Below are 11,418 nucleotides of genomic sequence, written 5' to 3' on the forward strand. Positions count from 1 at the left end.
TCCCACCACTCCTGGGGTTGGCCCGCAGCCCGGCTCCCTGCCCCAGAGGGACAGCACGTCCTGGCTCTCAGGCTCTGTGACACCCAGAGGCTGCTCTTCTCTCTCTGCTCTGGGAAAGCCCCTGCCCCGCAGGCTGGAGCCTCCTGCCGACATGAGGTCTGTCGCCCCCTTCACGGCTCCGGTCTGTTTCTATTGTCTCAAAACATGTCAATATCATCAGGATTCTCAGTTGTGCTTGTGTGACATATAAAAAACGGGGTGTTAAAAGTCTCTTTTGTTTCCTCGTAAAGGTACCAAAGGTGCCAGGCTTGATGATGCTCACCTGTGATCCTAGTGACTTGGGAGGCTAAGGCAGGAGGGTCCTCCGTGTGAAGCCAGCCTCACAACTCAGTTAGGCCTTGTCTCAGAATAAAAGGCTGGGTGGAGGCAGAGTGGTTAAGCACCCCTAAGTTCAGCCCCTGGTACCCAGATAAAGTTGCAAATGTGCGTTAGTTTCCTGAGAAGCCCCGAGGCTGGCTCCTGGCCTGCTGCTCTTCAGGCCTAGACACCACGGTCCCCACCATCAGTGGGGCTCCGGCATCCCCCTCCAGGTCCCTTCCTCCTGCTGCCAGGTGCTGCCTTCCTTCTCCTGCTGTAGCTCTCTTCTGAGTGTGGGTGCGTTGGGGCGAGCGCGATGGCTGGACGCCGTCTCGGGCTTTCACCCTGCGAGAGTCTCCTAGTTGTGACTGAGCTTCGTGGATATTTTTAAACAGCACTTGGGAGTCCTACTTGACCGAGTGGCTATTTCAGGACAAAAGTTCTTCTTTTTAAGTTTCACCACTAAATTTTCATTTTAATGCTTCAGCAAAAAGTCATGGTCAATTTGTTCTGTGGAACATTTCGACATTGTCCCTAAGGTCCATCTGGTCACAGAACGCTGTCGTGGTCCCCTGAGCCTGGAGGTCCTGAGGAGCGGTGCTTTCCAAAGGTGTCGCCAAACTTGAACACAAGCCTGGGGGTGCCGCCCCTGGACCTCGGCTTTCAGAGCCCAAGCAAGGCACCTCCCTTAGCGGTGATGCACTCCTGCCCATGGCGCCATGTCCCCGCGTCCCTCGGCCCTCACAGACATTTGCTGTCACTGGTGAGAGACACACAATTCTTAATTCTGCATTGTCCTTTCTGCTTCCCAAAGGTCTCTGTTCGCCCAACGATTTGGTCTCAAATAAAACGGCCGTGCCCCGTGCCAACGCAGGCCCTGGCCCCGCCCCAACGCTCTCCTCCCCGTCTCACCTTGGCGTTGGGGCCAGGCCCCATTGGGCTGCTTTTCAACACAACGCAGCTTCTCCGAGGAAGGTTCTGTGCTGACTTAGCTCTGTAATCACAGTGACAAGGGCTGTCAGCGCTCAGTTCCTGGCCAAGCACTGCTCGCCACCACCTTCTGTCACCCCTCTGTGACCAAGGTCCTACTGTGAGGCACCTCCGAGGACCCTCTCCCAGGGCCTCCTCTGTGGAGCAAGGGGGCTCTCCCCCGGCCTCCACACACCCTCTCCCCAGGCCTCCGCCTGCTGTGTGCCCGGCCTGGTCTCCTCGGGGCGTTGGAATCAACCTGAGGAGTGGCTCTCCACCAGGCGTCCCACACTCCCCATCCAGACGCTGTACCCTCCCATTACCTGACTGGCCATGGGACACACTAACCACTGACTGTCCTTCCTGTCCCCAGAGCAGATGGAAAATCAGCCGCGGTCCCTGGTGTATCTTAAAATTCATCGAGTCACTCTGGTAGGGTGGCTGTGTCTGGGAAGCCCGGTCCCCACAGCAGGCTGACCCTTCCTGTGTCCTCCCTCTCAGATCCGGTCTGACAAAGACAACGACATTCCCATTCGGTATAGCATCACGGGCGTGGGCGCCGACCAGCCCCCCATGGAGGTCTTCAGCATCGACTCCATGTCTGGACGCATGTACGTCACGAGGCCCATGGACCGGGAGGAGCGAGCCTCTTACCACGTGAGTGTCCAGGGAGGGGGTGGTCAGCATCGCACTCACAGCACTTGAGATCCGCCCTCCAGTTCACTGGACTCAGACAGCAGCTTCCGAACTTCCAACTTTGCCTCCCACTTCAGCTCTCCTGTCTCTTCATTTACACACACACACACAGCTACCTGTCCACTCGCCCATCCACCCATCTGCCTAAATATCCATGTATATACCACCCATCCACTCCTCCAAACATCCATCCACCCCGTCCATCCATTTCCCATCCACCTGTCCATCCCCCACCACCCATCCCCCATCCATCCATCCATCCCCCACCATCCATCCCCCATCCACCCGTCCATGCCCCATCCACCCACCAATCCACCCATTCAGGTCTCATTTCTCAAGCGCTGACCCTGTGCCAGCCCTGGGTCAGGTCCTGCGCTGGCCCTGGGTCAGGTGCCGGGCATGGAGACATGAACAGCGTAGATGTGGTCCCGCTGTGGGGAGCTTACTTAGGCTGAGATGAAGAGGCCCCAAATCCTTCTTGGCCTAGAGCCCCTAAGAAAGATGGTGCCCCAGAGTCCCCAGGCGGAACTCTGCACCTGCCCCAGGAGGCACATGGTCTGGATTCTGCCTCTCGTCAGGGACAGGAGGTGAAGGGGAAAGACAGTCTTATCAGCTGATGGAGAAAGAGATTTCCCTGGGAATCCAGGGCATCTGGAGGAAAGCCACCGTGTCCCTTTGGAACAAGAGGGAAGGCTCTGCTCACTGCTGAGGCCCAGGGCCCCTCTGTGAAGTCACCCGGAGAAGAGGAGCGCCAATCTCCTGGCTCTTCTCAACACCACACGCCCCCGTGGACACGCTCAGGAGGACGCAGCCCATGCTCCACCCCCGCCATCCTCTCCTGCTGCCCTCCACCCCCACATGCACACAGGCCCCCAGAATGCACCCAGGGTCTGTGCCCAGGCTAGAGGGTGTCCCACTAGGCGTGGGGGCCCTATGACCTTCACTGAGTGGGGAGAAATCAGGCCCCTGCCCCCAGTGAGCAGGACTGCGGGTCCCTGCACAGCCCCACCATCCACAGTGGCTCAACCCTCTGCCTGCCCGCCATCTCTCCCCGGCCAGCAGTCACCTCCGAAGCCTGGTCACAGCACTTTGTCCCACACAGGCCAATGAAGAGGCCACTCTGACTCAGTTCACCTTTTCCAGGATTAGCAGGTTGATTTTAGTCACTGAGGTCTCTAAGAAGGTCCAGCCAAGAGAGTCCCCAACTTCCTCTTCTCCCGGAGGCCTTGACCCCAGGCCTCCACCGCGGCCCTTTGATTTCTCCCTGGAATGTGGTTCTTGTCAGTCACGTGTCTGCAAAATTGCTTCAGTTGCTCTAGGAGGTGTAGCCCTTGGCAGGGCCCTGGTGAGGCCGGTGTTCCTGCTACAGACGTCCAGCTGCAGCCTGGGCTCTTCTCAGCCTGCCCTCTACATCCCGAGAAATTTCCACTGAAAGAAAGCCTCCCCACAAGGCGAGGCCGGCCTCGGAACCTCCAGCCTCTCCTGGTGTGGCCACAGTGGTGAGCAGGGAGGGACCCTACTCTGCTCCTCCTGTGTCCAGGACAGCTTCAGAATCCCATGTCCTGGCACAAAGCGAAAGGCAGGGCCCCTCGTCCAGAACCTATCAAGAATCTCAGGAGGGTGAGATCAGAGTGTCGTGCTGAGCCTCCCACAGGGCCCTTTGAGCAGGAGAGTCGTGTGGTCTCAGGTCTTGGGCGTGACGCTGGCTCTGCATGCCCATACTCATTCAGGTGGCATTAGGATGGTGTTACCTCACGGAGCAGGACTTGAGAACCTGCAGGCCTCTGCTCCTGCCGGGAGAGGAGAGGGGCCAGGCTCCTGGGCACTCCACGGGCCACTCTGGGTCAAGAGCAGTCTGGAGCCATCCCTTGTGCCCATCCTCCACCAAGGGCACCAAGGACTGAAGACCCTATTTTCATAGAGTGGACCTCCTGGAAGTCGACTTGTGGGCCCCAAGGGACAAGGGTGACTGATGGAGTCTGTGACCCCCTGAGGGTCTTCTGCTCCCTTGGCCTATCCGGAGGCCTACATGGCCTGGCACAGCTCGACGTGCACAGAGAGCGCCTCCACACCCCCCTGGGCCAGGCTGGAGGAGACCTGGCCTCGGTAGCCTAGGGCCCTGGGTGCTCCCCATGGTGGTGGCCCGGCTCGTCCACAGAACCAGGGTGACAGTCCACCGGCTGTGACATGCCACCAGCTGAGCTGCAGGAAATGGTCACCCTAAGCCTAAGAAGGCTGCCCACAGTAGGCTCTGTGTCTGGGCCGCTGCCAGACACTGTCACACACACGTCCCCTCTGCCTCCTCCCACCGCCCTGAGGTTTAGGGTTCATGGCAGCAAAGCCCCCTGCGAGCGTGCACGCAGCCTCCTGCACAGGGCCAAGCCTCCCAGACGTCACCTTCGCCTCTCTTCCCGCCTTCAAGGTGAGGAAAACAGGTCAAGCAGGGCTGCTCTGGCCGCAGAGCCCATCCTCCTCGGCCCACTGGGTCAGCAGGTCAGCGGGAACCACGGCCCACAATGGAGCACCTAGGACCATTTGCCAAATTCTGGATTGAAACCTGGTGTCCCTTTTTGCCCAGACCCTGCATCTCACAGCGAAGGAGCCTGCTGCTGGCGTGGCCTCCTTGTGGACGCCAGTCCACCCTGAGGATTCCACCCCCGAGGGCCTGGTGGCCCATCAGAGCTCCGAGCAGGCAGGCAGGAAGGGCGCCGGTCTCTGTGCTGCGCCACACATTAGCACCAACCTGGTGCCTAAAACGTAGTGAGACGCGGGGTGGGCCTGGCCAGGGTCCTGCTTCGAGTCTCATGAGGCCAAAGTCAGTGTGCCAGCTGGCCTGGACGCTCCTGGGGCCTTCCAGGCTTCAGGGCTCCAGCAGCAAACTCCCAGTCCTGGGCTCACAGGACCCATGTCCCCACGTCCTTGCTGGCTCTCCACCTGGGCCACTCTCACCTCCAAGGGCCCCTGCCTTGCTTGGCCTGAAGGGCCTGAGCTTCCGCACAGCAACAGGGAGCAAAGCCTCCACCACTGTCCCCCCACGCTACCAGGTCAGCTGAGAAGACCCAGGTGGAGGGTGGGTCAGGCCACCCTGCCTCCGGGTCAACTGTGCCAAGGACATAACCCAACCCCCAGGCGGGATGGCGTCATAATCCCCTCTGGGACCAGCAGCTGACATTCATGAAGCCACCCTGCAGTCTCTACCTCCCAGAGCCCTTGAACCCTGTCCATTGCCACCTGGGCCCTTCAGCTGACAAGGGACAAGTGACTGGATCCCTAGTTGGAGAATGTGCTGGCCACTTGTGGACACCTGTCACCTCAGCAAACCAGCACGTAAACATTCAGATGTTTGTTTTGCAAAATGACCGGCTGATCCATTTGAGGACCCCATAAGGAAGACACACTCAATCTGGCACACACTGTCACCCTGGCGGGTTCCTACACTCCTGGCCTGGCCTCCCCCTGCGGAACAGGGATGGGGTTAATGCCCGCCCTGTGGAAGCCTGTGGGCGGGGAGGTGAGCTGAGGCACCTGCTGAAGGGGAAGAGTCTCCGAGGAGCCCCGACCTGCCGTGGGCCATTGGGGTTCTGTGGCCCCCGAGGAAGCTCACCCCTGGTCAGATTCGGAGAAGAGAGGGCGACCTGAAGGGGAGAGCACTGTGGGGACAGCTGCGAGGCCATGGGTCAGCAGGCGTCACGGTCCCCAGGCACGTTCCCTCTCCAGCGTGACCAAGCCTACACATCGGCATTCACCAGTGTCACCTCCACTGGGGACAGGAAAGTGGCCTCCTCAGCCTGCCCTGGGAGACTCTGCTTGCACACGATGTCCGGGTTTGCAAGTGACAGGAAGCTGGGCCGCTCCTCTGGATGTTTGTCGTCACCCCTCCTGCCCAGGAGGCACGGCCAGCCCGAGCCCTGGGTGACCCAGCCTCAGGACAGACCGGGAGAAGGTGCCCCCTCTGGGGAAGCCACAGCCAGGGGCCTCCGACAGGGAGGTGAGGACTGTGCTGGCTCCTGAGCTTCCCCGGGCGCTCCTGAAGCTGAAGGCGGCTTTGGTCGGGAGAAGTACCTTTGCTCTGCGCACACTGCGTGGCCAGTGGGACAAAAGGAGCCCAGGCACTGTGGGAAGCCTTCTCCTGCTGGGCATGACGCGGGTGGGCTGCCCGTGGCCCCCGGGACAGCAACTAACGTGACCAAGTGGCATTCCAAGATTTCCAAGACGACGCGGAGCTGGCCTGGCGTGTGCCCAGCCCCCCTGGCAGGGCTGCCTGCAGGCTCCGGGGACGCGTCCCTGACACGTCTCCTAGGACACACGCCTGCTCCTGGTAAAACCAGGCTCTGGACTCCCCGGGAACACACAGTTCAGAGGTGAAATCCATTCCTGGCTCTCGGAACCCGAACCAAACGCAGACGCCCACACGTCACCGTCAGCTGTGGCGCTTCCCTTCACAGGCATGGGACACACCTCCTCCTGGTCCCGGGGTCTGGGGAGAACCCCACGGGCACTTCTGTGCTTCTCTGTCCAGTCTCTGTCCAATTGCGGGGTGACTTGCTTTCAGCAGAGATGTGAGTCGCGTCACCACAGTGTGACCATTGTGGCTCTCGTGTCAAGATGGATGGGCTGACCCCTTCTGCTGCCCAAGTGTTGGTGCTCCCCTAAAATCCCAGGTCCCTGATGGCCCCACCAGCCCCTCTCCTGCCTGAAGACCCCGGACATAATAATCTAAGGTCCAGCCAGGTCCAGGAATTCACTGAGCCAGTGGATGAACAGGTCCAAACCTCGAGGCGTGGGTCTGAGCAGCCCCCCAGCCTTCCGGCCCGAGTCCAGGTGACCTCCCTTTCTTCCTCCAAGACAGTTCCCGCAGAAGCCCCCTGGGGCGTCTCCCCGGCAGAGGCACCTTCCCAGCCAGCCCTCCCCGGGCCGGCTCTGGTCTCCCACTTCTGTGCTGGCCAGGCCCTAGAACCGACATGCAAGCAGGAGCAGACGGGGTGAGCCGTCTAGGCTGACCTACAGTGGACGCCCAAACCAGCCTCACCTGGCTGGGTCCTCTCTGTCCCGTGCCTCTCCCCAGCCTCCACCCAGGGCCGACTCCCGGGAACAGGCATTAAGCCCCTTACTCTATTGTGCATAAATGGCCTTCTGTGGCCACTGTGGGGACATAACTCCCACTAAGGGGTCCCTACCTACCCCAGGCATCTGGGGACAGTCTGAGAAGAGCCAGGAGGCCCTGGAAGTCTCGGCCAGTAGAGACTCCAGAAGGCAGCCCGGCTCCTGGTCTGGGCCACATTTGCACAGAGGTGAGAACTGAGAGTCAGAGGAGTTTCTGGATGTACCAAAGCCCTCCCTCGGTCCCCTGCCCAGCTGCCTCTGCTGTCATGCCTCCCTCGTGTGGCCGTCCCCAGGGAACCGCCCCAGGCGGGGCCAGGGGTACCCTGAGGTGGCTGTGGCTCTGACGTGTCTGTTGCCCCCAGCTCCGGGCCCACGCGGTGGACATGAACGGCAACAAGGTGGAGAACCCCATCGACCTGTACATCTACGTCATCGACATGAATGACAACCGCCCCGAGTTCCTGAACCAGGTCTACAACGGCTCCGTGGACGAGGGCTCCAAGCCAGGTGGGCCGCCGCTCGGACACAGCCGCCGGCACAGGACCCTCAGGCTCTGCCGGGCAGGGGCGGGTCTTCAGGGCCTCCCACTGTGCGGGTGCCACGGTCTCACCCACCGACAGGGCGCACCAGACAGGCTCACGGGCCTCAGGGTGCAGCGGGGTGCAAACCAAGGGGTGACAGCACCGTGAACCGCAGCGACGTGGGCGTGGGAGGAAACCGGGCGTAGAGTCAGGGGGACACTGTCAACCGGGAAGGCCCCTCTTCAGGGATCCTGTGGGCTGGGGACTGGAGCCTGGGGAGGAGCAGCACCCAGCAGGGTCTGAGGTCAGCTGCAGGTGAGCCAGGGACGGGGAGCTCCTGCAGGGCCCTGGGCAGGAAAGGAGCCGGAGGCCAAGACCTGCCATCCGAGGTCTCCTGGGCTCCACTTTGGGTTTGGCTCCACACACAATAGGAAACAGCCCAGGCTCCCCCAGCTCCAGGAGGGGGCCCATGTGCAGGGCCCTCTGTCCCCTCAGAGCTGACCCAAGGGCCTGTCCCTCCTCAGGCTCCCCTGTAGCACAGCTGACGGTGACGGCTTGGTCATGTGCCACAGGCCCTTACTAAGCAGGTGTCCCTGTGACTACCAGGAAGTGGGCGTCCTCTCCCCGTCCGCAGTGTGGAGCCTCACAGCCAGCAGGGTGGAGCATAGGGAAGCAGTCAGCAGCTGGCGGCCCTGTTTGCCGCTGTGTGGCCCACCAGTGGTGTGGCCCACGGGTGGCAGCGGCCCCAGGGAACTTGCTGGAGGTGGTCTCAGCCAGTCCACCTGCTGGTTCAGACCTGCAGCAGGCGCTCTGGCCGGGGGGTTAACAACACCCCATTCTGTGTGGAAAGACCAGCCCCCACTCTGCTGCCTCCTGGGCGGGAGGGTCCTCCGTGAGAACAGCACTGCCCGCTTGTGTTGGGCAGGGGCCGATGAGGTCACTAAGAAGGCCTCTGCGAGGGTTGCTGGAGGTGGCCACGGAAGCACAAGGCTCCCAGGACAACTGGAAACACAGGGGACACGGCCACACGAGCTGTCCAAGCAACTGGGGGACAGACTTACATTTGGAAGGTTCCCCGTGGAGCTGAACTTGGGGTTTCACTGGTGTCCTGCGTCTCAGCCGGCCACCCCAGCCCTGCTCTCCGCAGGCCCACAGGCAGGTCGGCTCTGGGCTCTGCGGAAGCACACGGAGGCCACTTCTGCGATGGCATCCAGGGCGCACAGAGCAGGCGGGGCCAGCTTCAGAAGCCACCTGCTCAGCTGGGTCCCAGGGAGGACCCATGGTGTCGCTGGGGCAGGAAGGTCCCTGTCCCAGGGGCCACAGTTTCAACAGGAATCGCATTCTCGATTGATTGTCTTGGGGACTGTGAGGGCGGTGAGCCCAGTGTCCCCGGAGAGAGGGAACGGCTGTGCCACGGTTTCTGCAGCATCCTGGCCCCCCCGGCAGTCCCTAGAGAGGCAGGGACAGGTGATGGGTGAGGAAATTATCTACAGGCCTCCACAGAAAGCCACGAGGGCAGCAAGCGCAGCTCTAGAGGGTGGGCACAGCTGGGTGCATTCCTGTGGGGGTCAGGGCCATGTCCCTGGCCCAGGCCTGTTGAAAGGCAGCGGGATTCTCCGGGCCCTTCTATCACAAATCAATTTTCCACATCTTACTTTAAAACAAATCAATAGTGAAAGTCTTCCCAACGTGTGGCTGGTTTGCCCATTAGGGTTACAAACGCAGCGATTCCCTCGCCTCCTGAAGAGTCTGGGGACCCCGGCCGACAGGCGGGCCTTGTGAGGGCTGGCCCTGCCCGGGGCCCTGATCCCTCCACTGTGCCTCCTCTCCCCCACCTGAGCCTTTCCAGGACTGTGCGTCAGTGCCCCTGTCAGAGCCCCAGGGACACAGTCCGGCTCCGTGCTGGAAGGACCCGTTTGGTGCCCAGTCTGGCCGCCCTGAGCCAGCCCTCTCCTCCATCAGCCCATCAAGGGCAAGGACCAGGCGTCCAAAAGAGCATGGCAGCCTTCCCCGCGGGTCCCCAGGACCTGGAAACCGCCTCAGCAGCTTCCTCTTGTGCCTCGGTAGATGACAGTGATGGGGAGCTCATGGCATCTGGGGTGAGGAGTCAGCCACCTGCTCTGGAGGCGAGACCAAGGAAGGGCTTCAGGTGCCCGTGGAAAGGAGTGGAGGGAAGACTAAATACTGACAGGCTGAGAGCGCTGAGTTCACCGGGGACAGCAGTGACGGCCTGGGCCCAGGGCCACCAGGAGCCGCAATACCCTCCCTTCCCAGCCTGGCCCCTCACTGCTTGACGCCCTCTGTGACACGGCTGGCCTGCTCCTGCGGGCAGGGGGCCTGGCGCTCGGTGCCACCCTCTTCAGCAGAGCAGCACAGACTGTGGCTCAGGTCACAACCCTTAGATCTCCCCAGGAAGCAGAGGGCAGAGCCACCTCAGGGCCCCGTGGGATGGCCACGCTTTGGCCCTCGTGGATTGAGTCCAGAGGTGGTGGCAGCTCTCCCTGTTCCCACGGCGGAGACGGAACTTTCCAGACTGTTGCTCACCACTCCTTGGCCCTCTCCTTGGCCTTGAGGGGTCACTCTCAGGGAAGTCTTCCAGGGCCACACTGGCCTCCCCGCCACAGGCCCCGGAGAGGGCGCCCTCTCCTCCCAGGTCCCACCCAAGTCCAGGAAGGTCCCCTGGGTCTGACGCCAACCCTGCTGAGCCCGTGGGGCACAGGAAGAGCACGTCCTCCTTCTGTGTGCCCCGATGCCACACCCTCGCTGCCCTGTGCTTCCTGCCTGCTCCAAACTGACCCTACGCCCCATCAGCTCAGCGTAAGGAGGGAGCGTGTCCTGGGGACATCGACTGACCTGGGATCCAGATGCCTTCCAGAGAAACAATCCAGGTCCCCAGGAGGGGCCCAAATCAGGGCTCCCAGGAGAAGGTCCAGCTGGAGAGGCACAGGAGGGCCTGGAGGAGGGGTGCCCGGGGCCTAGTCCCTGAGGGTCTCGGGCAGGAGCCTGTGGCCAGGGCTTGGGTCCCTCCCACCACCCCGAGCACCCACCTTCATCAGGTCCACAGTGGGAGGCTTTCACTGGAAGAAGCGTCTTTTATAAAACTATTTTGAGAAAAGTATAGAATCGCATGCAGCTCCCAAAACAGTGGAGCCAAGCCCCTCGGCCTGCCCCCGTGGGGTGCTGCAGGGCTGTGACACCGGGCCACACCAGGAGTCGGCACCACCCCGCCTCTGTAGGCCTGCCAGCGTCCCTGCGCACCGGGTGTGTGCCTGCACTTCTGCGCAGTCTGTCACACGTGCCGCTGCAGGAACCACCATCAAGACACAGGAGGGCCCATCGGGGACCCCGCCTGCCGCCTTCTGTAGCCACACAGGCCTCCTCCCCTGCGTCCCCTCAGCCCCGCCACTCCTAATCTGCACTTGACCTCGGTGGCTTGTTTCAAGAGCGCTGAATAGATGGGGTCGTAACAGTGACTGCTGGGGACTGGCCTTCCCAGTTGTCCTCTGGGGGCTCATCCAGGTGCTGTGTGTCCGTAGCTCGGTCCTTTCACGGCAGAGCAGAAGGCTGTGGTCGCAGACCTCCCTCAGCTTGCCATCCAAGGAGGGCGCTGGGCTCTTGCAAGAGGCTGGTGGATGGGGTGGGCACAGGGGCACAGGGCTGGCCTGGCCTGCACGAGTCCCCGAGTTCAATCCTCAAGACCAAAAAACAAAGTGAGAAAAGATGAGTAAACAGAGCTACTGAGAGCACCCCACCGCTCAGGGCCCAGAGGGTC

At 61.7% G+C, this 11,418-nt stretch overlaps 1 protein-coding gene across 2 annotated transcripts in view; it reads left to right on the plus strand.

The window, feature by feature from the left end:
• Cdh4 (cadherin 4) overlaps window positions 1–11,418 on the plus strand; it is a 396,092-nt gene that overhangs the window by 339,493 nt on the left and 45,181 nt on the right. For both annotated transcript variants that reach the window (XM_071607391.1, XM_027954314.2), the window contains exons 5-6: window positions 1,828–1,983; window positions 7,488–7,632. In XM_071607391.1, the coding sequence (XP_071463492.1) occupies window positions 1,828–1,983; window positions 7,488–7,632 (301 nt within the window). The remainder of the gene's footprint in view (window positions 1–1,827; window positions 1,984–7,487; window positions 7,633–11,418) is intronic.

This window comes from Marmota flaviventris, chromosome 2, assembly GCF_047511675.1.
Source record: "Marmota flaviventris isolate mMarFla1 chromosome 2, mMarFla1.hap1, whole genome shotgun sequence".
Classification (NCBI taxonomy): Eukaryota; Metazoa; Chordata; class Mammalia; order Rodentia; family Sciuridae; genus Marmota; species Marmota flaviventris.